Source organism: Patagioenas fasciata, unplaced genomic scaffold, assembly GCF_037038585.1.
Source record: "Patagioenas fasciata isolate bPatFas1 unplaced genomic scaffold, bPatFas1.hap1 Unplaced_260, whole genome shotgun sequence".
Lineage (NCBI taxonomy): Eukaryota > Metazoa > Chordata > Aves > Columbiformes > Columbidae > Patagioenas > Patagioenas fasciata.
The window spans coordinates 22,794-49,778 of record NW_027288689.1 but is presented as its reverse complement, the minus strand read 5'-3'; the positions used below and the strand labels follow the sequence as shown (position 1 = coordinate 49,778).

General features: G+C 62.9%; 1 protein-coding gene across 1 annotated transcript; it reads left to right on the top strand.

The window, feature by feature from the left end:
* Positions 1-26,985, top strand: LOC139826821 (POU domain, class 2, transcription factor 2-like). Its single transcript, XM_071803231.1, has 13 exons — positions 1-54; positions 8,004-8,057; positions 9,151-9,185; positions 13,512-13,608; positions 14,782-14,873; positions 16,345-16,494; positions 18,271-18,412; positions 19,690-19,904; positions 20,985-21,167; positions 24,851-24,896; positions 25,070-25,217; positions 25,796-25,854; positions 26,720-26,985. Exons 2-13 carry the CDS (start codon positions 8,012-8,014, stop codon positions 26,983-26,985), a joined length of 1,479 nt encoding a protein of 492 aa, XP_071659332.1. The 5' UTR covers positions 1-54; positions 8,004-8,011.

The window sequence follows — 26,985 nt, the reverse complement described above, 5'->3', positions numbered from 1 at the left end:
ACCGGACCCGGAGCCGATGGAGGCGGCGGCGGCGCCCGCAGGTGGAGGCGCCCGGTAAGGGGGGGGCGCCCCGGCTTCCTCCGGGCCCCTGCATCCTCATCCTCATCACCCTCATCATCCTCATCATCCTCATCACCCTCATCATCCTCATCATCCTCATCACCCTCATCCTCAGCCCCTTCATCGGCTTCTTCCTCCTCCTCCTCCTCCTCCTCCTCCCCCCGCGGTTTCCTCCTCCTGCCCCCCCCGCCCCAAGGGGTCAGTTGGTGCCTCCCGGTGCTGCCGGCGTCTGCAGCTTCACCCCCATCATCTTCATCTTCACCCCCTTCATCTTCATCTTCATCCCCTTCATCTTCATCTTCACCCCCATCATCTTCATCTTCACCCCCTTCATCTTCATCTTCATCCCCTTCATCTTCATCTTCATCCCCATCATCTTCATCTTCATCCCCTTCATCTTCATCTTCATCACCATCATCTTCATCTTCACCCCCATCATCTTCATCTTCACCCTCTTCATCTTCACCCCCATCATCTTCATCTTCATCCCCTTCATCTTCATCTTCATCACCATCATCTTCATCTTCACCCCCTTCATCTTCATCTTCACCCCCATCATCTTCATCTTCACCCTCTTCATCTTCACCCCCATCATCTTCATCTTCATCCCCTTCATCTTCATCTTCATCACCATCATCTTCATCTTCACCCCCATCATCTTCATCTTCATCACCATCATCTTCATCTTCATCCCCATCATCTTCATCATCATCTTCATCCCCATCTGCATCTTCATCCCCATCCTCATCTTCATCACCATCCCCATCATCTTCATCATCATCTTCATCCTCATCTGCATCTTCATCCCCATCCTCATCCTCATCCCCATCTTAATCCCCATCCCCATCTTCATCCCCATCCCCATCCTCATCCCCATCTTCCTCTTCATCTCTGTCCCCATCCTCGTCTTCACCCCCATCCTTGTGTTCATCGCCCCATCCCCATCCCCATCCTCATCTTCACCCCCATCCCCATCCTCATCTTCATCCCCCCCTTGTGTTCATCCCCCATCTTCATCCTCATCCTCAGCCCCTTCATCGGCTTCTTCGGCTTCTTCCTCCTCCTCCTCCTCCTCCTCCTCCCCCCCGCGGTTTCCTCCTCCTGCCCCCCCCGCCCCAAGGGGTCAGTTGGTGCCTCCCGGTGCTGCCGGCGTCTGCAGCTTCACCCCCATCATCTTCATCTTCACCCCCATCATCTTCATCTTCATCCCCATCTGCATCTTCACCCCCATCATCTTCATCTTCATCCCCATCATCTTCATCTTCATCCCCATCATCTTCATCTTCATCCCCTTCATCTTCATCTTCATCCCCTTCATCTTCATCTTCACCCCCATCATCTTCATCTTCACCCCCATCATCTTCATCTTCATCCCCTTCATCTTCATCTTCACCCCCTTCATCTTCATCTTCATCCCCATCATCTTCATCTTCACCCCCATCATCTTCATCTTCACCCCCATCATCTTCATCCCCATCATCTTCATCACCATCCCCATCATCTTCATCATCATCTTCATCCCTATCCCCATCCTCATCTTCATCCCCATCCTCATCTGCATCTTCATCCCCATCCTCATCTTCATCTTCATCACCATCCCCATCATCTTCATCATCATCTTCATCCCTATCCCCATCCTCATCTTCATCCCCATCCCCATCTTCATCCCCATCCCCATCTTCATCCCTATCCCCATCCTCATCTTCATCCCTATCCCCATCCTCATCTTCATCCCCATCCCCATCTTCATCTTCATCACCATCCTCATCATCTTCATCCTCATCTTCATCTGCATCCTCATCTTCATCCCCATCCCCATCCTCATCTGCATCTCCATCCCCATCCCCATCCCCATCCTCATCTTCATCTGCATCCTCATCTTCATCTTCATCCTCATCCCCATCCCCATCCTCATCTTCATCCCCATCCCCATCTTCCTCTTCATCCCCATCCTCATCTTCATCTCTGTCCCCGTCCTCACCTTCATCCCCATCCTTGTGTTCATCGCCCCATCCTCATCTTCATCCTCATCCTCATCTTCGTCTTCATCCTCCTCCTCATCTTCATCCTCGGTGCTGGTTGGTCCCTCCTGCTGTTTCCATCCTCATCTTCATCCCCATCCTCATCATCATCTTCATCCTCTTCATCCTCATCTTCCTCCCCTTCCCATCCTCATCTTCCTCCCCTTCCCATCCTCATCCTCACCCTGGGCCCGATCCTGGGGGGTCTGTGCTGGTCCCATCCTCATCTTCATCCCCCTCGTCATCCTCATCCTCATCTTCATCCCCCTCCTCATCCTCATCTTCATCATCCTCCTCTTCATCCCCATCCTCGTCCCCATCTTCATCCTCATCTTCATCCCCATGTCCCTTCCCATCCTCATCCTCACCCCGGGCCCGATCCTGGGGGGTCCCCCCCTACCGCATCTTCATCTTCATCTTCATCTTCATCCCCCTCCCCATCCTCCCCATCCTCCTCATCTTCATCTTCATCCCCATCCTCATCTTCCTCCCCCTTCCCATCCTCATCCTCACCCTGGGCCCGATCCTGGGGGGTCCCCCCCTGCCCCATCTTCATCTCCATCTTCATCTCCATCTTCATCCCCCTCCCCATCCTCCCCATCCCCATCCTCCTCATCCTCCCCCCCCCCATTTTTACCCCATTTCCCCCCATTTTTACCCCGTTTTCCCCCCATTTCCCCCCCGGGATCTTCCCCTCCCTTCCCCCTCCCCTCCCCTCCCCTCCCCCTCCCCTCCCCCCGCCCCTCCCCCCCCGTCACAACAAAACCCAAACAGGAAACCCCAAAAATCGATCAATGCCCCCAATCGTTCGATCGATCGGAGGCGGCGGGGGGGGGGGGAGGGGGGAGGGGGGATGGGGGGGGTGACGCTGTCGCCATGGTGACGGGGGGGGAGGGGCCGGTGGCGGCTGTCCCCGTGTCCCTGTGTCTGTCCCCGTGTCCCCATGGCCGTCCCCATGTCTGTCCGTGTCCCTGTGTCTGTCCCCACGTCCCTGTGTCCGTCCGTCTGTCCCTGTGTCCCCATGTCCCTGTGTCTGTCCCCACGTCCCTGTGTCTGTCCCCACGTCCCTGTGTCCGTCCGTCTGTCCCTGTGTCCCAATGTCCCTGTGTCCGTCCCCATGTCCCCATGTCCATCCCTGTGTCCCCATGTCTGTCCCTGTGTCCCTGTGTCCGTCCGTCCGTCCCCATGTCCCCATGTCCATCCCCACGTCCCTGTGTCTGTCCCCATGTCCCCCTGTCTGTCCCTCTCTCCGTCCCCATGTCCCTGTGTCTGTCTGTCTGTCCCCTTGTCCCCGTGTCTGTCCCCGTGTCCCCATGTCCGTCCCCATGTCTGTCCCTGTGTCCCCACGTCTGTCCTCGTGTCCCCACATCCGTCCCCATGTCCCTCTGTCCATCTGTCTGTCCCCATGTCCGTCCCTGTGTCCCTGTGTCCTTCTGTCTGTCCCCATGTCTGTCCCTGTGTCCCCATGTCCCCACGTCCCTCTGTCCCCCTGTCTGTCCCCATGTCTGTCCCTGTGTCCCCACGTCCCCACGTCCCTCTGTCCCCCTGTCTGTCCCCGTGTCCATCCCCGTGTCCGTCCGTCTGTCCCCGTGTCCCTGTGTCCCTCTGTCTGTCCCCACGTCCGTCCCCATGTCCCCATGTCCGTCCCTCTGCCCATCCCCCCGTCCCTCTGTCCGTCCCTCTCTGTCCACAGGGTCTGCAGGGTGATGTGTGTGTCCCCCCCCCATGTCCCCGTGTCCCCCCCCATAGTGACACCATGGGGACGGTGACACTGGGATGGTGACACCGGGATGGTGACACCAGGAGGACGGTGGCACTGGGATGATGTCACCATGGGGATGGTGACACTGGGATGGTGACACTGGGACGGTGACACCAGAATAGTGACACCAGGGGGATGGTGACAGTGGGACGGTGACACTGGGATGGTGACACCATGGGGATGGTGACACTGGGATGGTGACACCGGGATGGTGACACCAGGGGGATGGTGACACTGGGATGGTGACACCAGGGGGACAGTGACACCAGGGGGACGGTGACACCATGGGGATGATGACACTGGGATGGTGACACCATGGGGACGGTGACACTGGGATGGTGACACCGGGATGGTGACACCGGGATGGTGACACCAGGGGGATGGTGACACTGAGATGGTGACACCAGAATAGTGACACCATGAGGATGGTGACACTGGGATAGTGACACCATGGGGACGGTGACACTGGGATGGTGACACCAGGGGGATGGTGACACCAGAATAGTGACACCAGGGGGACGGTGACACTGGGATGGTGACACCAGGGGAATGGTGACACCAGGATAGTGACACCATGGGGGTGGTGACACTGGGATGGTGACACCAGGGGGACGGTGACACTGGGACGGTGACACTGGGATGGTGACACCATGGGGATGGTGACACTGGGATGGTGACACCGGGATGGTGACACCAGGGGGATGGTGACACCAGGGGAACGGTGACACCAGGATAGTGACACCATGGGGGTGGTGACACTGGGATAGTGACACCATGGGGGTGGTGACACCAGGGGACGGTGACAGTGGGACGGTGACACTGGGATGGTGACACCATGGGGATGGTGACACTTGGATGGTGACACCAGGGGGATGGTGACACCGGGATGGTGACACCAGGGGGATGGTGACACTGGGACAGTGACACCACAGGGACGGTGACACCGGGATGGTGACACCATGAGGATGGTGACACTGGGATAGTGACACCACAGGGACGGTGACACTGGGATAGTGACACCATGGGGACGGTGACATCGGGATGGTGACACCATGGGGACAGTGACACCAGGGGGATGGTGACACCATGGGGGTGGTGACACCATGGGGGTGGTGACACTGGGACAGTGACACGGGGACAGGACCCTGGCCATGGCGCACATTTGTGTCACATTCGTGTCACATTCGTGTCACGCTCGTGTCCCCATTTCGCGCGCTCCGGTGGCACCGCAGGTGTCTCTGTGTGTCCGTCTGTCTGCTGGGGTTTCATGGCGTGTCCGTCCGTCCGTCCGGGCGCTGGTGCGAGGTCGTGGTGACACCAGGGGGTTGTGCAAGGGGACGGTGACACCGGGGGGTCGTGGGAGGTCATGGTGACACCAGGGGGTCGTGCAAAGGGGCGGTGACACCAGGGGGTCGTGCGAGGTCATAGTGACACCGGGGTGTTGTGCAAGGGGACGGTGACACCAGGGGGTCGTGCAAGGCTGGGGGGGTTGTGTAAGGCTTGTGCAAGGTCATGGTGACACCAGGGGGTTGTGCAAGGTCATGGTGACACCAGGGGGTTGTGCAAGGTCATGGTGACACCAGGGGGACGTGCAAGGCTGGGGGGGACGTGCAAGGCTTGTGCAAGGCTGTGGTGACACCAGGGGGTTGTGCAAGGCTGTGGTGACACCAGGGGGTTGTGCAAGGTCATGGTGACACCAGGGGGTTGTGCAAGGCTGTGGTGACACCAGGGGGTTGTGCAAGGCTGTGGTGACACCAGGGGGTTGTGCAAGGTCATGGTGACACCAGGGGGTTGTGCAAGGCTGTGGTGACACCAGGGGGTTGTGCAAGGCTGTGGTGACACCAGGGGGTTGTGCAAGGTCATGGTGACACCAGGGGGTCGTGCGAGGTCGTGGTGACACCAGGGGGTCGTGCAAGGGGACGGTGACACCAGGGGGTTGTGCAAGGTCATGGTGACACCAGGGGGTTGTGCAAGGCCGTGGTGACACCGGGGTGTTGTGCAAGGGGACGGTGACACCAGGGGGTCGTGCAAGGTCGTGGTGACACTGTGGGGTCATGAGAGGTCATGGTGACACTTTGGGGTCATGTGAGGCCACCCCTGTGTCCCCCTGTGTCACCCCCGTGTGCTACCCCCTATAGAGGGCCCTATAGGCCTGGGGGGGGAGGGGCTATAGGGCACTGTAGGGTGCTCTAAGACGCTATGGGGGGCTATAGGGTTCTATAGGGGGCCATAGGGTTCTATAGGGGCCATAGGGTTCTATAGGGGGCTGTAGGAGCTATAGGGGGTTCTAGGGTTCTATAGGGGCCATAGGGTTCTATAGGGGGCTGTAGGAGCTATAGGGGGTTCTAGGGTTCTATAGGGGCCATAGGGTTCTATAGGGGGCTGTAGGAGCTATAGGGGGTTCTAGGGTTCTATAGGGGCCATAGGGTTCTATAGGGAGCTATGGGGCACTGTAGGGTGCTCTGAAACACTATTGGGGGCTATTGAGTTCTATAGGGTTCTATAGGGGGCTGTAGGGGGCCATAGAATTCTATAGGGGCCATAGGGTTCTATAGGGAGCTATGGGGCACCATAGGGTGCTCTAAGATGCTATGGGGGGCTATAGAGTTCTATAGGGGGCTGTAGGGGCTCTAGGGTTCTATGGGGGCCATAGGGTTCTATAGGGGGCTGTAGAGGCTATAGGGGGTTCTAGGGTTCTATAGGGGCCATAGGGTTCTATAGGGAGCTATGGGGCACCGTAGGGTGCTCTAAGATGCTATGGGGGGCTATAGGGTTCTATAGGGGGCTGTAGGGGATATAGGGGGTTCTAGGGTTCTATAGGGGCCATAGGGTTCTATAGGGAGCTATGGGGCACCGTAGGGTGCTCTAAGATGCTATGGGGGGCTATAGGGTTCTATAGGGGGCTGTAGGGGATATAGGGGGTTCTAGGGTTCTATAGGGGCCATAGGGTTCTATAGGGGGCTATGGGGCACTGTAGGGTGCTCTAAGATGCTATGGGGAGACTATAGAGTTCTATAGGGTTCTATAGGGGCCATAGGGGTCCCTGGGGGGGGAGGGGGGAATTTGGGGGGGGTGTCCCCCGGTGGGGGGAGGGGCGGGTTCCGCCGTTTTGTCCCCAAATCGGGGCCGTTTGGGGGGGGGAGGGGGGAGGGGGTGAAAGGGAAACGGGAGGAGAAGTGAAAGTGCCGGGGGGGGCGGGGCCGGCGGGGGGGCGGAGCCAATGAGGGGCCACGCCCCTTCCCTCCCCCCCCACCCCCGCGTGTCGGCGCCTTCGTTAATGAGTCATTGGGCTTTATGCAAATGGGGGGGGGGGAACACACGCGGGGGGGGCCCGGGGGGGGCACCCCCAAAATCCAACCGCGCCGCTCCCAGCGATCGGCAGCACCGAGACCCCCCCGGAACCCCAAAACCCCCCCGAACCCCCCAAAAAAACCCCCCCGGACCCCCAGGAACAGGTAAAGGGGCGGGGGGGGAGGGGCAGCACCCCCATCGATTCATTTCGGGGGGGTCACGGTGGGTTTGGGGGGGTCTGCCCATCCCCCCCCCCCCCAAGAGCATCGTTTTGGGCATTGGGGGGGAGCCGGACGCCTGGGTCCCCCCCCGGACGCCTGGGTCCCTCCCGGACGCCTGGGTCCCCCCCGGACGCCTGGGTCCCCTCCCCCCCCAATGTATGGGTGTCCCCCCCTCTATTTGTGTCCCCCCCCCCCCCCCCAATTTGTGACCCCCCAATGTGTCCCCTCCCGAACGCCTGGGTCCCCCCCGGACGCCTGGGTCCCCTCCCCCCTAATTTGTGTCCCCCCCAATGTGTCCCCCCCCGGACGCCTGGGTCCCCCGGACGCCTGGGTCCCCCCCGGACGCCTGGGTCCCCTCCCCCGCTAATGTATGAGTGTGTCCCCCCCCTAATTTGTGTCCCCCCCCGGACACCTGGGTCCCCCCCGGACGCCTGGGTCCCCTCCCCCCTAATTTGTGTCCCCCCCAATGTGTCCCCCCCCCGGACGCCTGGGTCCCCCCAGACACCTGTGCCCCCTCCCGGATGCCTGGGTCCCCCGGACACCTGGGTCCCCCGGACGCCTGGGTCCCCTCCCCCCCTAATGTGTGGGTCCCCCCACCCTAATTTGGGTCCCCCCCCCCCCCAATTTGTGTCCCCCCTGTGTCCCCAGCACTAAGGATGTCTAAGCCCTTGGAGGTGGAGAAGGCGCCAACGGAGCACACGGGTACGGGGGGACATTGGGGACATCGGGGGGACATGGGGACATTGGGGGACGTGGGGACATTGGGGGACATGGGGACATTGGGGACATTGGGGGGACATGGGGACAGTGGGCGGTTGGGGGACAGTGGGGGGTTGGGGACATGGGGACAGTGGGGGGGATGTGGGGACACTGAGGGACATGGGGGGACATGGGGACATCGGGGGGTTGGGGACATGGGGGGACATGGGGACAGTGGGGGGTTGGGGACACTGGGGGGATGTTGGGGACATGGGGGGGGATTTGGGGGACATGGGGGCATTGGGGGGTTGGGGACATGGGGGGACATGGGGACATTGGGGGGGATGTGGGGGACATGGGGACATTGGGGGGTTGGGGACATGGGGGGACATGGGGACAGTGGGGGGTTGGGGACACTGGGGGGATGTTGGGGACATTGGGGGGGACGTGGGGACAGTGGGGGTTTGGGGACATTGGGGGGATGTGGGGGACATGGGGACATAGGGGGACATGGGGACATTGGGGGGGACGTGGGGGACATGGGGACATTGGGGGACATGGGGACATTGGGGGGATGTGGGGACATCGGGGGGTTGGGGACATTGGGGGACATGGGGACATGGGGGGTTTGGGGACACTGGGGATGTTGAGGGGTTGGGGACATAGGGGGACATGGGGACATTGGGGGACATGGGGACAGTGGGGGGACATCGGGGGGTTGGGGACATGGGGGGACATGGGGACAGTGGGGGGTTGGGGACACTGGGGGGATGTTGGGGACATTGGGGGGGACGTGGGGACAGTGGGGGGTTGGGGACATGGGGGGACATGGGGACATTGGAGGGGATGTGGGGGACATGGGGACATGGGGGGATCATGGGGACATTGGGGACATTGAGGGGGGGACATGGGGACATTGGGGGACATGGGGACATTGGGGGACTTGGGGACATTGAGGGGGGGACATGGAGGGACATGGGGACACGAGGGGACATCGGGGGTGACACGGTGACATCGTGGGGGACACTGGGGACATGGGGGGGGGGGGTGACACCCCCCAGGTGACACCCCCCCCCTCCCCCCTCCATTGTCACAGAGCCGGACACGAATGGACCCGACACGAACCTCCAGGTGCGGGGGGGAGGGGCCCCCAAAGACCCCGCCCCCAAAGACCCCGCCCCCAAAGACCCCGCCCCCAAACCCCCCGCCCCCCAAACCCCCCATGACCCCCTGGGCCGCCCCTCCCCCCCCCCCGGTTCCTGTTTTGCCGCTCGGTGCCTCGGGGGGGGGGAGGGGCGGGGGGGGGAGGGGAAATCCCGGGGCCTCAAAAACAGGAAACGCCTCCGGGTGGGGGGGGGACCCCAAAATCCCCCCGATTCCCCCCAAAATAACCCCTCCCCCCCCCAGGTGAAGGCCGAGGAGCCCCCGGAGCCGCCCCCCCCCCGCGCAGCCCCTCCCCCCCCCGCCCCCCCCCCTGCTGCTGGGGGGGGCGCAGCTGGCCGGGGTGAGTGGGGGAGGGGCCGGGGGGGGAGGGGGGGACATTGGGGACATCGTTGGGGACATTGGGGACATTGGGGACACGGGGGGTGCTTCGCTGCTGCGGGGGGGGCGCTTGGGGCTGCTGCTAACCTGCTGCTCCCCCCCCGTGTCCCCATGTGTCCCCATGTGTCCCCATGTGTCCCCAATGTGTCCCCAATGTGTCCCCAATGTGTCCCCATGTGTCCCCATGTGTCCCCATGTGTCCCCAATGTGTCCCCAATGTGTCCCCATGTGTCCCCAACGTGTCCCCATGTGTCCCCGTGTGTCCCCCATGTGTCCCCATGTGTCCCCGTGTGTCCCCATGTGTCCCCAATGTGTCCCCGTGTGTCCCCAACGTGTCCCCAACGTGTCCCCATGTGTCCCCGTGTGTCCCCCATGTGTCCCCATGTGTCCCCGTGTGTCCCCATGTGTCCCCAATGTGTCCCCGTGTGTCCCCAACGTGTCCCCCATGTGTCCCCAATGTGTCCCCGTGTGTCCCCAATGTGTCCCCAATGTGTCCCCAATGTGTCCCCAATGTGTCCCCATGTGTCCCCATGTGTCCCCAATGTGTCCCCAATGTGTCCCCATGTGTCCCCAACGTGTCCCCATGTGTCCCCGTGTGTCCCCCATGTGTCCCCATGTGTCCCCGTGTGTCCCCATGTGTCCCCAATGTGTCCCCGTGTGTCCCCAACGTGTCCCCCATGTGTCCCCAATGTGTCCCCGTGTGTCCCCAATGTGTCCCCATGTGTCCCCATGTGTCCCCGTGTGTCCCCGTGTGTCCCCATGATGTCCCCATGATGTCCCCATGTCCCCATGTCCCCCCATGTCCCCCTGTCCCCAATGTCCCGTGTCCCCATATCCCCCATGTCCCCCTGTCCCCCCCATGTCCCCCAATGTCCCCCCGTCCACCCTGTCCCCACATGTCCCCAATGTCCCCATTGCCCCCAATGTCCCCAATGTCCCCCATATCCCCCCATTGCCCCCAATGCCCCCAATGTCCCCATTGCCCCCAATGTCCCCAATGTCCCCCATATCCCCCCATTGCCCCCAATGCCCCCAATGTCCCCATTGCCCCCATTACCCCCATTGACCCCATTGCCCCCAATGTCCTGATGTCCCCCATTGCCACCAATGTCCCCCATCGCCCCCCATTGCCCCCATTGCCCCCATCGCCCCCATTGCCCCATTGCCCCCATTGCCCCCATCACCCCCATTGCCCCCATTGCCCCCCATTGCCCCCATTGCCCCCATTGTCCCCATCACCCCCATCGCCCCCATTGCCCCAATGTCCCCATCGCCCCCATCACCCCCATCGCCCCCATCGCCCCCATCGCCCCCATCGCCCCCATCGCCCCCAATGCCCCCAATGTCCCCATCACCCCCATCGCCCCCATCGCCCCCATCGCCCCCATTGCCCCCATCGCCCCCATCGCCCCCATTGCCCCCAATGCCCCCAATGTCCCCATCACCCCCATCACCCCCATCACCCCCATTGCCCCCCATTGCCCCCATCGCCCCCAATGTCCCCATCACCCCCATTGCCCCCATCACCCCCATCACCCCCATTGCCCCCATTGTCCCCATCGCCCCCATTGCCCCCATCGCCCCCATCGCCCCCATCACCCCCATTGCCCCAATGTCCCCATTGTCCCCATCGCCCCCATGGCCCCGCTGTCCCCGCTGTCCCCGTGTCCCCGTGTCCCCCAGCTGGCCGCGCTGCTCCCCCCGCAGCAGCTGCTGCTCCAGCAGGCGCTGGCGGCCGCGCTCCAGCAGCACCAGGTCAATGTCAACGTCACCGTCACCGCCGCCACCGCCCCCCCCGCCGGGACCCCCCCGGGCCCGCCCGCCCCCGCCCCTCCCCCCTCCTGTCCCAGCCCCTCCAGCTCAGCGCTCAGGTAACACCCCCCCCCCCCCCCACCCGGGGCACCCCAATGTCACCCGGGGCACCCCCAGTGTCACCCCAGTGTCACCCATGTCACCCTTGTGTTCCCCTGTGTCACCCCAATGTCACCCCAGTGTCACCCCAGTGTCACCCCAATGTCACCCATGTCACCCTTGTGTCACCCCAGTGTCACCCCCAGTGTCACCCCAATGTCACCCATGTCACCCTCGTGTTCCCCAGTGTCACCCCAATGTCACCCCAATGTCACCCCAATGTCACCCGGGTCACCCCCAGTGTCACCCCAATGTCACCCATGTCACCCCAATGTCACCCCAGTGTCACCCCAATGTCACCTGGGTCACCCCCAGTGTCACCCCAGTGTCACCCATGTCACCCTCGTGTTCCCCGTGTCACCCCAGTGTCACCCCAATGTCACCCATGTCACCCTCGTGTTCCCCAGTGTCACCCCAATGTCACCCCAGTGTCACCCCAATGTCACCCGGGTCACCTCCAGTGTCACCCCAATGTCACCCATGTCACCCTCTGTTCCCCGTGTCACCCCAATGTCACCCCAGTGTCACCCCAGTGTCACCCCAATGTCACCCATGTCACCCTCGTGTTCCCCGTGTCACCCCAATGTCACCCCAGTGTCACCCCAGTGTCACCCCAATGTCACCCCCAATGTCACCCCAGTGTCACCCCAATGTCACCCATGTCACCCTCGTGTTCCCCGTGTCACCCCAATGTCACCCCAATGTCACCCCAGTGTCACCCCAATGTCACCCATGTCACCCTCGTGTTCCCCGTGTCACCCCAATGTCACCCCCAGTGTCACCCCAGTGTCACCCCAGTGTCACCCCAATGTCACCCCAATGTCACCCATGTCACCCTCGTGTTCCCCAGTGTCACCCCAATGTCACCCCAATGTCACCCCAATGTCACCCGGGTCACCCCCAGTGTCACCCCAATGTCACCCATGTCACCCTCGTGTTCCCCGTGTCACCCCAATGTCACCCCAGTGTCACCCCAATGTCACCCCAATGTCACCCATGTCACCCTCGTGTTCCCCTGAGTCACCCCAATGTCACCCAGGTCACCTCCAGTGTCACCCCAATGTCACCCATGTCACCCTCATGTTCCCCAGTGTCACCCCAATGTCACCCCACTGTCACCCCAGTGTCACCCCAGTATCACCCCAATGTCTCCCAGGTCACCCCAATGGTGTCCCCACTGTGTCCCCTGTGTTACCCCAATGTCCCCACTGCCAACCCCAGTGTCCCCAATGTCACCCCAGTGTCCCCCTGTGTGACACCAGTGTCCCCATTGTCCCCCCCATTGTCCCCCCCATTGCTCCCATTGTCCCCCTTGTCCCCCATGCCCCCATTGCCCCCCATGTCCCCCATGTCCCCCATGTCCCCCATGTCCCCATTGCCCCCATTGTCCCCCATGTCCCCATTGTCCCCCATGCCCCCATTGCCCCCCATGTCCCCATGTCCCCATTGCCCCCATTGCCCCCATTGCCCCCATTGCCCCCATTGCCCCCCATGTCCCCATTGCCCCCCATGTCCCCATGTCCCCCATGTCCCCCATTGCCCCCATTGCCCCCATTGTCCCCATCACCCCCACTGTCCCCATGCCCCCCATTGTCCCCATTGTCCCCATGCCCCCATTGCCCCCATTGCCCCCATTGTCCCCATGTCCCTATTGCGCTCATTGCCCCCATTATCCCCAATGTCCCCATTGCCCGTATCGCCCCCATTGTCCCCATCGCCCCCATCGTCCCCATCGCCCCCATCGTCCCCATCGCCCCCGCTGTCCCCATCGCCCCCATCGTCCCCATCGCCCCCACTGTCCCCATGCCCCCCATTGTCCCCATTGTCCCCATGTCCCTATTGCGCTCATTGCCCCCATTGTCCCCAATGTCCCCATTGCCCGTATCGCCCCCACTGTCCCCATCGCCCCCATTGTCCCCATCGCCCCCACTGTCCCCATCGCCCCCATCGTCCCCATCGCCCCCGCTGTCCCCATGTCCCCCCATTGTCCCCGTGTCCCCCCAGGACATCCAGCAGCTGCTCCAGCTGCAGCAGTTGGTGCTGGTACCTGGACACCCCCTGCAGGGCCCCCAGTTCCTGCTGCCCCAGCACGGACAGGCAGGTGCGGCGGGACGGGGGGACAATGGGGGATATTGGGGACAATGGGGGGACATGGGGACGTGGGGGGATATGGGGACATATGGGGATATGGGGGTGCATGGGGGACAGGGGGACAATGGGGGGATATGGGGGGTATGGGGGATATGGGGACATGGGGGACATGGGGACATGGGGGGATATGGGGACGTGGGGGGATGTGGGGACATGGGGGGATATGGGGACGTGGGGGGATATGGGGACATATGGGGATATGGGGGTGCATGGGAGATAAGGGGACAATGGGGGGATATGGGGGACATGGGGGGACATGGGGACATGGGGGGACATGGGGGGATATGGGGACATATGGGGATATGGGGGTGCATGGGGGACAGGGGGACAATGGGGGGATATGGGGGACATGGGGGATATGGGGACATGGGGGACATGGGGACATGGGGGGATATGGGGACGTGGGGGGATGTGGGGACATGGGGATATGGGGACATATGGGGATATGGGGGTGCGTGGGAGATAAGGGGACAATGGGGGGATATGGGGGACATGGGGGGACATGGGGGGATATGGGGACATATGGGGATATGGGGGTGCATGGGGGACAGGGGGACAATGGGGGGACATGGGGACATGGGGGGATATGGGGACATGGGGGGACATGGGGACAATGGGGGGACATGGGCACAATGGGTGGACATGGGGACGTGGGGGGATATGGGGACATGGGGGGACATGGGGACAATGGGGGGACATGGGGACATGGGGGGATATGGGGACATATGGGGATACGGGGGTGCATGGGGGACAGGGGGACAATGGGGGGATATGGGGGACATGGGGTCAATGGGGGACATGGGGGATATGGGGACATGGGGACAATGGGGGGCATGGGGGACAATGGGGACAATGGGGACATGGGGACAATGAGGGTCATGGGGGACAGGGGGACATGGGAGAATATGGGGGGACATGGGGGGATATGGGGACAATGGGGGGACATGGGGTGCATGGGGACATGGAGGGACAGGGGGACAATGGGGGACATGGGGGCAATGGGGGGACAGGGGGACAATGGGGGACAATGGGGGACATGGGGGCAATGGGGGGACATGGGGGGATATGGGACCATGGGGCTGGGGACCTGTGTCACCTGACCCCCCCCCCATTGTCCCCCCAGGGCTCCTGTCCCCCCAGAACCTGTTCCAGCCACCCCAGCCCAACCCGGGGGGGCTGCTGCCCCCCAACCCCCGCGGGACGCTGCCCCCCCAGGTACTGACCCCCCAGAGCACCCCAAAACTGACCCCCAACCCCCCAAAGCACCCCAAAACCGACCCCCAACCCCCCAAATCACCCCAAAACTGACCCCCAACCCCCCCCAAATCACCCCAAAACTGACCCCCAACCCCCCCCAAATCACCCCAAAACTGACCCCCAACCCCCCAAATCACCCCAAAACTGACCCCCAACCCCCCAGAGCACCCCAAAACCGACCCCCAACCCCCCAAATCACCCCAAAACTGACCCCCAACCCCCCAGAGCACCCCAAAACTGACCCCCCAGGTACTGACCCCCAGAGCACCCCAAAACCGACCCCCAACCCCCCCAAATCACCCCAAATCACCCCAAAACTGACCCCCAACCCCCCCAAATCACCCCAAAACTGACCCCCAGGTACTGACCCCCCAGAGCACCCCAAAACTGACCCCCAACCCCCCAAATCACCCCAAAACTGACCCCCAACCCCCCAAATCACCCCAAAACTGACCCCCAACCCCCCCAATCACCCCAAAACTGACCCCCCAACCCCCCAGAGCACCCCAAAACTGACCCCCCAAATCACCCCAAATCACCCCAAAACTGACCCCCAACCCCCCAAATCACCCCAAAACTGACCCCCAACCCCCCAGAGCACCCCAAAACTGACCCCCAACCCCCCAGAGCACCCCAAAACCGACCCCCAACCCCCCAAATCACCCCAAAACTGACCCCCAGGTACTGACCCCCAAAGCACCCCCAGTCACCCCAAAACTGACCCCCAACCCCCCATCACCCCCAAACTGCCCCCCCAAACCCCCCAAATCACCCCAAATGACCCCAAATCCCCCCCACCCCCCAGGGATGGGGGGACCCCAAAAACCCCAGAAATCCGCCCAAAATCCTGCCCCCCCCCCCAACCCCCCCTGTGTCCCCAGCCCAGGCGGTGACACAATTGGGTCCCCCTGAGTGTCCCCAACCCCCCCCCGAGCCGCTGACCCCCTCATTGTGACCCCATTGTGTCCCATTGTCCCCATTGTCCCCATTGCCCCCATTGTCCCCATGTCCCCATTGACCCCCTTGCCCCCATTGTCCCCAATGTCCCCATTGCCCCCAATGTCCCCACTGTTCCCATTGCCCCACTGTCCCCACTGTCCCCATGTCTCATTGCCCCCATTGTTCCATTGCCCCCATTGTCCCCATGTCCCCAATGTCCCCATTGTCCCCAATGTCCCCATCACCCCCATGTGTCCCACTGCCCCCATCACCCCCATCGCCCCCATGTCCCCAATGTCCCCATTGCCCCCATTGCCTCCAATGTCCCCATTGTCCCCAATGTCCCCATCGCCCCCATGTCCCCAATGTCCCCATTACCCCCATTACCCCCATTGCCCCATCACCCCCACTGCCCCCATGTCCCCATCACCCCCACTGCCCCCACCGCCCCCATTGCCCCCATGTCCCCAATGTCCCCATTGCCCCGCAGGCCGTGCCGCGCTCGGGCCCCCCCGAGTGTCCCCTGCCCCCCGGGGACCCCCCCGTCGTGTCCCCCCCCGAGGAGCCGAGTGACCTGGAGGAGCTGGAGCAGTTCGCCCGCACCTTCAAGCAGCGCCGCATCAAGCTGGGCTTCACGCAGGTCTGTCCCCAATGTCCCCAATGTCCCCAGCGTCCCCAGCGTCCCCAGGTGGCCCCCACCCCGCCCCCACGGCCCCCGCCGGCCCCTGTCCCCATGGCCCCAGTCTGGCCCCATCCCGGTGTCCCCAAACTGTCCCCATTGCCCCCATTGACCCCCATTGACTGCCAATGTCCCCAATGTCCCCATTGACCCCCATTGACCCCCATTGACTCCCAATGTCCCCAATGTCCCCATTGACCCCCATTGACTCCCAATGTCCCCAATGTTCCCATTGCCCTCATTGACCTCCGTTGACTCCCAATGTCCCCATTGCCCCCATTGCCCCCCGATGTCCCCATTGTCCCCATCGCCCCCATTGTCCCCAATGTCCCCATCACCCCCATTGACCCCCACTGACTCCCAATGTCCCCAATGTCCCCATTGCCCCCATTGACCCCTCATTGACCCCCGATGTCCCCAATGTCCCCATTGTCCCCATTGCCACCATTGCCCCCATTGCCCCCAATGTCCCCATTGTCCCCATCGCCCCCATTGACTCCCAATGTCCCCAAGTGTCCCCATTGCCCCCATTGACCCCCAATGTCCCCAATGTCCCCATTGCCCCCATTGACCCCCATTGACTGCCAATGTCCCCGATGTCCCCATTGCCCCCATTGACCCCCATTGACTCCCAATGTCCCCATTGCCCCCATTGCCCCCCGATGTCCCCAATGTCCCCATTGCCCCCATTGACCCCCATTGACCCCCGATGTCCCCAATGTCCCCATTGCCCCCATTGCCACCATTGCCCCCATTGCCCCCAATGTCCCCAATGTCCCCATCACCCCCATTGTCCCCAATGTCCCCAATGTCCCCATTTCCCCCATTGACCCCCATTGACTCCCAATGTCCCCAATGTCCCCATTGCCCCCATTGACCCCCATTGACTCCCAATGTCCCCAATGTCCCCATTGCCCCCATTGACCCCCATTGACTCCCAATGTCCCCAATGTCCCCATTGCCCCCATTGACCCCCGCTGACTCCCAATGTCCCCAATGTCCCCATTGCCCCCATTGACCCCCGTTGACTCCCAATGTCCCCAATGTCCCCATTGCCCCCATTGACCCCCGTTGACTCCCAATGTCCCCAGTGTCCCCATTGCCCCTATTGACCCCCGATGTCCCCAATGTCCCCATTGCCCCCATTGACCCCCATTGACTCCCAATGTCCCCAATCTCCCCATTGCCCCTGTTGACTCCCAATGTCCCCATTGCCCCCATTGACCCCCGATGTCCCCAATGTCCCCATTGCCCCCATTGCCACCATTGCCCCCACTGCCCCCAATGTCCCCAATGTCCCCATCACCCCCATTGACTCCCAATGTCCCCAATGTCCCCATTTCCCCCATTGACCCCCATTGACCCCCGATGTCCCCAATATCCCTGCTGCCCCCATTGCCACCATTGCCCCCATTGCCCCCAATGTCCCCATTGTCCCCATTGCCCCCATTGTCCCCAATGTCCCCATTTCCCCCATCGCCCCCATTGTCCCCGATGTCCCCAATGTCCCCATTTCCCCCAATGTCCCCATCACCCCCCTTGACCCCATTGCTCCCATTGCCCCCATTACCCCCAATGTCCCCAATGTCCCCATCATCCCCATTGACCCCATTACCCCCAATGTCCCCATCACCCCCATTACCCCCATTGCCCCCAATGTCCCCATCACCCCCATCACCCCCGATGTCCCCACCGCCCCCATCGCCCCCGATGTCCCCAACGTGCCGCTGTCCCCAGGGTGACGTGGGGCTGGCCATGGGGAAGCTCTACGGGAACGACTTCAGCCAGACCACGATCTCGCGCTTCGAGGCGCTGAACCTGAGCTTCAAGAACATGTGCAAACTGCGGCCCCTGCTCGAGAAGTGGCTGAGCGACGCGGGTAGGGACACGGGGACAGCGGGGACATTGGGGACATTGGGGACATTGGGGGCGATGGGGACATTGGGGACATTGGGGGTGATGGGGTCATTGGGGACATTGGGGGTGATGGGGTCAATGAAGCAATGGGGGCAAGGGCGATGATGGGGACATAGGGGGGTAATGGGGTCAATGGAGGTGATGGGGACATTGGGGGTGATGGGGTCATTGGGGACATTGGGGGCAATGGGGTCAATGGGTCAATGGGGGCAAGGGCGATGATGGGGACATCGGGGGGCAATGGGGACATTGGGGGTAATGGGGGCAATGAGGGCAATGGGGGTGATGGGGACAATGGGGGGCAATGGGGGCGATGGGGGCAATGGAGGCAAGGGGGGTGATGGGGACATTGTGGGTAATGGGGACATTGGGGGTAATGGGGGCAATGGGGGTCAATGGGGGTGATGGGGACATAGGGGGGCAATGGAGGCAATGGGGACATTGGGGGCAATGGGGGCGATGGGGGCAATGGGGGTGATGGGGACATTGGGGGTAATGGGGACAATGGGGACGATGGGGACATTGAGGGTAATGGGGGCGATGGGGGCAATGGGGGTGATGGGGACATTGGGGGCGATGGGGACATTGAGGGTAATGGGGGCAATGGGGGCATTTGGGACATTGGGGGCAATGGGGGCAAGGGGGGTGATGGGGACATTGGGGCAATGGGGACATTGGGGGCAATGGGGGCGATGGGGGAGATGGGGGTGATGGGGGCAATGGGGGTGATGGGGACATTGGGGGTAATGGGGGTGATGTGGGTGATGGGGGCAATGGGACAATAGGGACATTGGGGACAATGAGGGTAATGGGGGTAATGGGGACAATGGGGGCATTGGGGGCATTGGGGACACTGGGGGCATTGGGGACGTGGGGATATGGGGGACGTGTGTCCCCATGGTCCCCCCATGTGTCCCCATATTCCCCCCATATCCCCCCATGTCCCCATACCCCCCATACCCCAAATATCCCCCCATGTCTCCATACCCCCCATACCCCCCATGTCCCCATACCCCCCATGTCCCCATATCCCCCCATGTCCCCATACGCCCCATACCCCAAATATTCCCCCATGTCCCCATGTCCCCCCATATCCCCCCATGTCCCCATATCTCCCATACCCCCCATATCCCCCCATATCCCCCATACCCCCATATCCCCCATACCCCCCATGTCCCCATACCCCCCCTGTCCCCATACCCCCCATGCCCCCCTGACCCCGTGCCCCCTCCCCCGCAGAGACCATGTCCCTGGACTCCTCCCTCCCCCACGCGCACCCCCTGGGCCCCTCCCCCGCGCTGGGGGGGGGCGGGGGGGGCGGGGCGGCGCTGGAGGGCGGCGGGGGGGGCCCGGGGGGGGGAGGGGCGCTGGGGCTCCCCCCCGGGCGGCGCCGCAAGAAGCGAACGAGCATCGAGACCAACGTGCGCTTCGCCCTGGAGAGGAGCTTCCTGGCGGTGAGGGGCGGGGGACACGGGGGGACACGGGGGGACACGGGGGGGATGGGGGGGATGGGGGGGATGGGGGGGATGGGGGGGGTGGGGGGATTGGGGGGATATGGGGACATGGGGGGTATGGGGGATATGGGGATATGGGGACATGGGGACATGGGGGGGATGGGGGGGATGGGGGGGATGGGGGGATTGGGGGGATATGGGGACATGGGGGGTATGGGGGATATGGGGATATGGGGACATGGGGACATGGGGGGATATGGGGGATATGGGGACATGGGGGACATGGGGGGATATGGGGACATGGGGGGGATGGGGGGACATGGGGGATATGGGGATATTGGGATATTGGGGGATATGGGGACATGGGGGGGATGGGGACATGGGGGGGATGGGGACATGGGGGATATGGGGACATGGGGGGATGGGGGTGATATGGGGGGATAAGGGGATATAGGGGGATATGGGGGATATGGGGATATGGGGGGGGATGGGGGGATATGGGGGTATGGGGGATATGGGGATATTGGGGGATATGGGGACATGGGGGGGATGGGGGGATATGGGGGATATGGGGGATATGGGGATATGGGGGATATGGGGGGATATGGGGGACATAGGGGGTATATGAGGGATATGGGGGATATGGGGATATGGGGACATGGGGGACATGGGGGGATATGGGGAATATGGGGGTATGGGGGATATGGGGGGACATGGGGATATGGGGATATGTCCCCATATCCCCCCATACCCCATGTCCCCATATCCCCCCATGTCCCCATGTCCCCATGTCACCCCCTATCCCCCATATCCCCCATGTCCCATGTCCCCCCATGTCCCCCATATCCCCATTGTCCCCCCATGTCCCCCATAACCCCCATATCCCCCCATATCCCCCCATGTCCCCATATCCCCCATATCCCCATATCCCCACATCCCCCTGTCCCAATGTCCCCATATCCCCCATGTCCCCCATGTCCCCCCACATCCCTCTGTCCCAATGTCCCAATGTCCCCCTGTCCCTGTGTCCCCGGGCCCCCCCGTTCACCCCCGGGATGTGGGGTCCCCCCGCGCCCCCAGAACCAGAAGCCGACGTCGGAGGAGATCCTGGTGCTGGCGGAGCAGCTGCAGATGGAGAAGGAGGTGATCAGGGTCTGGTTCTGCAACCGGCGCCAGAAGGAGAAGCGAATCAACCCCTGCGGGGGGGCGGGGGGGGCGCCCACCCCCCCCCTCGGCAAGGCCCCCCCGTACCCCCCCCCGACCGTGAGTCACGGGGGGAAACCCCCGAAAACCGTGGGGAACCCCTTGGGAATCCCCACTGCCCCATTGGAAACCCCCTTGGGAAACCCCCTGGGAAACACCCTGGGAATCCCCTGGGAATCCCCTGGGAAACCCCCTGGGAAACCCCCTGGGAAACCCCCTGGGAATCCCCTGGGAAACCCCTTGGGAAACCCCCTGGGAAACCCCCTGGGAAACCCCTGGGAAACCCCTGGGAATCCCCTGGGAAACCCCCTGGGAAACCCCTTGGGAATCCCCTGGGAAACCCCCTGGGAAACCCCCTGGGAAAGCCCCTTGGGAATCCCCTGGGAAACCCCTTGGGAAACCCCTTGGGAATCCCCTGGGAAACCCCCTGGGAAACCCCTTGGGAATCCCCTGGGAAACCCCCTGGGAAACCCCCTGGGAAACCCCTTGGGAATCCCCTGGGAAACCCCCTGGGAAACCCCCTGGGAAACCCCTTGGGAATCCCCTGGGAAACCCCCTGGGAAAGCCCCTTGGGAATCCCCTGGGAAACCCCTTGGGAATCCCCTGGGAAACCCCCTGGGAAACCCCCTGGGAAACCCCTTGGGAATCCCCTGGGAAACCCCCTGGGAAACCCCCGGGAAAGCCCCTGGGAAAGCCCCTTGGGAATCCCCTGGGAAACCCCCTGGGAAACCCCCTGGGAATCCCCACCCCCAATGGGAAGCACCACCCATACCCCGCCCCCCCGACCATGAGTTATGGGGAGAAACCCCCCCAAAAACCGTGGGAAACCCCCTTGGGAATCCCCACTGCCCCATTAGAAACCCCCTTGGGAAACCCCTGGGAAACCCCCTGGGAATCCCCACCCCCAATGGGAAGCACCCCCTGTACCCCCCCTCCCCCCCCCCGACCATGAGTCACAGGGGGAAACCCCCCCAAAACCCATGGGAAACCCCTTGGAAATCCCCACCCCCCATGGGAAACCCCCTTGGGAAACCCCTGGGAAACCCCCTGGGAAACCCCCTGGGAAAGCCCCTTGGGAATCCCCACCCCCCAATGGGAAACTCCCTTGGGAATCCCCTGGGAAACCCCCCCAGGGATTCCCCCCCAGGACCCCCCCCCTCCCAAAAACCGCCCCCTGCAACCCCCCCTGCATCCCCAGCACCCGCCCCGTATCATCCCCCATATTGTCCCCTATGTCCCCATATGACCCCTGTGTCCCCCCCCCATGTTGTCCCCTATGTCCCCATATGACCCCTGTGTCCCCCCCGTGTTGTCCCCTATGTCCCCATATGACCCCTGTGTCCCCCCCGTGTTGTCCCCTATGTCCCCATATGACCCCTGTGTCCCCCCGTGTTGTCCCCTATGTCCCCATATGACCCCTGTGTCCCCCCCGTGTTGTCCCCTATGTCCCCATATGACCCCTGTGTCCCCCCCGTGTTGTCCCCTATGTCCCCATATGACCCCTGTGTCCCCCCGTGTTGTCCCCTATGTCCCCATATGACCCCTGTGTCCCCCCCGTGTTGTCCCCTATGTCCCCATATGACCCCTGTGTCCCCCCGTGTTGTCCCCTATGTCCCCATATGACCCCTGTGTCCCCCCGTGTTGTCCCCTATGTCCCCATATGACCCCTGTGTCCCCCCCGTGTTGTCCCCTATGTCCCCATATGACCCCTGTGTCCCCCCGTGTTGTCCCCTATGTCCCCATATGACCCCTGTGTCCCCCCGTGTTGTCCCCTATGTCCCCATATGACCCCTGTGTCCCCCCCCGTGTTGTCCCCTATGTCCCCATATGACCCCTGTGTCCCCCCCCATGTTGTCCCCTATGTCCCCATATGACCCCTGTGTCCCCCCCCGTGTTGTCCCCTATGTCCCCATATGACCCCTGTGTCCCCCCATGTTGTCCCCTATGTCCCCATATGACCCCTGTGTCCCCCCCGTGTTGTCCCCTATGTCCCCATATGACCCCTGTGTCCCCCCATGTTGTCCCCTATGTCCCCATATGACCCCTGTGTCCCCCCGTGTTGTCCCCTATGTCCCCATATGACCCCTGTGTCCCCCCCGTGTTGTCCCCTATGTCCCCATATGACCCCTGTGTCCCCCCATGTTGTCCCCTATGTCCCCATATGACCCCTGTGTCCCCCCCCATGTTGTCCCCTATGTCCCCATATGACCCCTGTGTCCCCCCCCATATTGTCCCCTATGTCCCCATATGACCCCTGTGTCCCCCCCGTGTTGTCCCCTATGTCCCCATATGACCCCTGTGTCCCCCCATGTTGTCCCCTATGTCCCCATATGACCCCTGTGTCCCCCCCCATGTTGTCCCCTATGTCCCCATATGACCCCTGTGTCCCCCCCCGTGTTGTCCCCTATGTCCCCATATGACCCCTGTGTCCCCCCATGTTGTCCCCTATGTCCCCATATGACCCCTGTGTCCCCCCATGTTGTCCCCTATGTCCCCATATGACCCCTGTGTCCCCCCCCGTGTTGTCCCCTATGTCCCCATATGACCCCTGTGTCCCCCCCGTGTTGTCCCCTATGTCCCCATATGACCCCTGTGTCCCCCCCCCGTGTTGTCCCCTATGTCCCCATATGACCCCTGTGTCCCCCCCCATATTGTCCCCTATGTCCCCATATGACCCCTGTGTCCCCCCCCGTGTTGTCCCCTATGTCCCCATATGACCCCTGTGTCCCCCCGTGTTGTCCCCTATGTCCCCATATGACCCCTGTGTCCCCCCCGTGTTGTCCCCTATGTCCCCATATGACCCCTGTGTCCCCCCCGTGTTGTCCCCTATGTCCCCATATGACCCCTGTGTCCCCCCCGTGTTGTCCCCTATGTCCCATATGACCCCTGTGTCCCCCCCGTGTTGTCCCCTATGTCCCCATATGACCCCTGTGTCCCCCCCGTGTTGTCCCCTATGTCCCCATATGACCCCTGTGTCCCCCCCGTGTTGTCCCCTATGTCCCCATATGACCCCTGTGTCCCCCCCGTGTTGTCCCCTATGTCCCCATATGACCCCTGTGTCCCCCCCCATATTGTCCCCTATGTCCCATATGACCCCTGTGTCCCCGCCGTGTTGTCCCCTATGTCCCCATATGACCCCTGTGTCCCCCCCGTGTTGTCCCCTATGTCCCCATATGACCCCTGTGTCCCCCCCGTGTTGTCCCCTATGTCCCCATATGACCCCTGTGTCCCCCCCGTGTTGTCCCCTATGTCCCCATATGACCCCTGTGTCCCCCCCGTGTTGTCCCCTATGTCCCCATATGACCCCTGTGTCCCCCCCCGTGTTGTCCCCTATGTCCCCATATGACCCCTGTGTCCCCCCCGTGTTGTCCCCTATGTCCCCATATGACCCCTGTGTCCCCCCCCGTGTTGTCCCCTATGTCCCCATATGACCCCTGTGTCCCCCCCGTGTTGTCCCCTATGTCCCCATATGACCCCTGTGTCCCCCCCGTGTTGTCCCCTATGTCCCCATATGACCCCTGTGTCCCCCCCGTGTTGTCCCCTATGTCCCCATATGACCCCTGTGTCCCCCCCGTGTTGTCCCCTATGTCCCCATATGACCCCTGTCCCCCCCGTGTTGTCCCCTATGTCCCCATATGACCCCTGTGTCCCCCCCGTGTTGTCCCCTATGTCCCCATATGACCCCTGTGTCCCCCCCCGTGTTGTCCCCTATGTCCCCATATGACCCCTGTGTCCCCCCCCAGGTGCCCCCCCCCGGCCTCGCGCCCCCCGTGGCCTCCAGCACAACAGGTACCGCCCTACACAAACCTATGGGCTCACCCTATGGGGTGGGGGGGGGATTTCTATAGGTCCTATGTACTTTAAAATGGGGGGGGGCATTGGGGGGGGCTTTAAGGGGGGTCCCCAGTGTTTTGGTAGGACCTACACAAACCCCCCTTGTGCCCCCCCCCATCCCCCCCCAGTGTCCCCGTTGTCGTCGCCCGGCGCCTCCCTGCCCCCCCCCACCCGCTGCGGGGGGGGGCCCGGGGGGGTCCCCCCTCCCCCGCCGCCCCCCCCCGCCAACAGCACAACCGCCCCCTTGAGCCTGGGGGGGCTCAACGCCGGCAGCGGGTGAGGGGGGGCAGGGGGGCAGGGGGGTCACGTTGGGGGGGTCATGGGGGTCGTTGGTTGGGGGGGTTGGGGGGTTATGGGGGTCACTTGGGGCGGTTGGGGGGGTCATGGGGGTCACTTGGGGGGGTTGGGGGGGTTCATGGGGGGGTAATGGGGGGGTAGGGGGTCATGGGGGGTTTGGGGGTCAAGGGGGTCATGGGGGGTTATGGAGGTCATGGGGTGGGGGTCACGTTGGGGGGTGGGGGGGTCAAGGGGGGTCAAGGGGGTCATGGGGGGTCATGATTTGGGGGGTTATATTGGGGGGGTTGGGGGGTCACATGGGGGTGGGGGGGTCCCAGTGGGTCATGGGGTGGGGGGTGACATTGGGGGGGGTCATGGGGGGTCACTTGGGGGGTAAAGGGGGTCACAAGGGGGGTCACGAGAGGTCATGGGGGGTCGAGTGGGTCATGGGGGGTCATGGGGGTCCCTTGTGGGGAATCAGGGGGTTTGGGGGGGGTCATGGGGGTCACATGGGGTGTTGGCGGGGGGGAGGGGTCACGTGGGGGGGCGTGACCCCTGACGCCCCCCATTGGCCGCAGGGGGGCGGTGCTGGGCGTGCCCGGACTCGTTGCCACCGCCCCATTGGCCACGATCCAAGGTGGGTGTGGCCAGCGCGACGGCTCCGCCCCCTCCGCGGGGGCGGGGTCATTGTGGGATGGGGGGCGTCCCTATAGAAGGAGGTTCCCTATAAAATGGGGTCCCTATAGAAGGGGGTTCCCTATGGGTTTGGGATGCCTATAGGAGGGGGTTCCCTATAGAATGGGGTCCCTATAGGAACAGGGTCCCTATAGCAGGGGGTCTCCTACAGAATGGGGTTCCTATAGAATGTGGTCCCTATGGGAGGGGGGTCCCTATAGAGCCAGGGTCCCTATGGGATGGGGGTCCCTATGGATTTAGGTTCCCTATAGAACTGGGGTCCCTATAGGACTGGGTTCCCTATAGAAGGGGGTTTCCTATAGAATGGGGTCCCTATAGAATGTGGTCCCTATGGGAGGGGGGGTCCCTATGGATTTAGGTTCCCTATAGAATCTGGCCCCTATAGAATGTGGTCCCTATAGGAGGGGATTCCCTATTAGAAAGGGGTCCCTATGGGAAGGGGGCCCTATGGATTTAGGTTCCCTATAGAAGGGGGGGTCCCTATAGAATGTGGTCCCTGTAGGAGGGGTTCCCTATAGATGGGGGGGCCCTGTAGAATGTGGTTCCCTATAGAAGGGGGTCCCTATAGATGGGGGGTTCCTATAGAATGTGGTTCCCTATAGAAGGGGGTCCCTATAGAAGGGGGGTCCCTATAGAATGTGGTTCCCTATAGATGGGGGGTCCCTATATAGGGGGGGGTCCCTATATAGGGGGGTCCCTATGGATTTGGGTTCCCTATGTAAGGGGGTCCCTATATAAGGGGTCCCTATGGGGGGGTGGGGGTGTCCCCGTGTCCCCCCCTGACCGCCCCTCCCCCTCCCCCGCAGCTCTGGCGGCCGGCGGGACCCGCCCCTCCCCCCACCGGGACGCGGGGGCTTCGCTGCTGCTGGGGGGGGGGGGGAGGGGAGGGGGCGGCGCCCCCAAACCCCCCCCCCGCCCCTCCCCCCCTCCCCCCCCCCCTCGCTGTTCCTGCCCCTGTTCGGGGGGGGAGGGGCCGGCTCCCCCCCCTCCCCCTCCTGCTCCTCGTGCAGCTCCGGCTGCCCCTCCCCCCCCCCACCCCCCCCACCCCCCCCGCGCGGGGAGCGACGGCTGA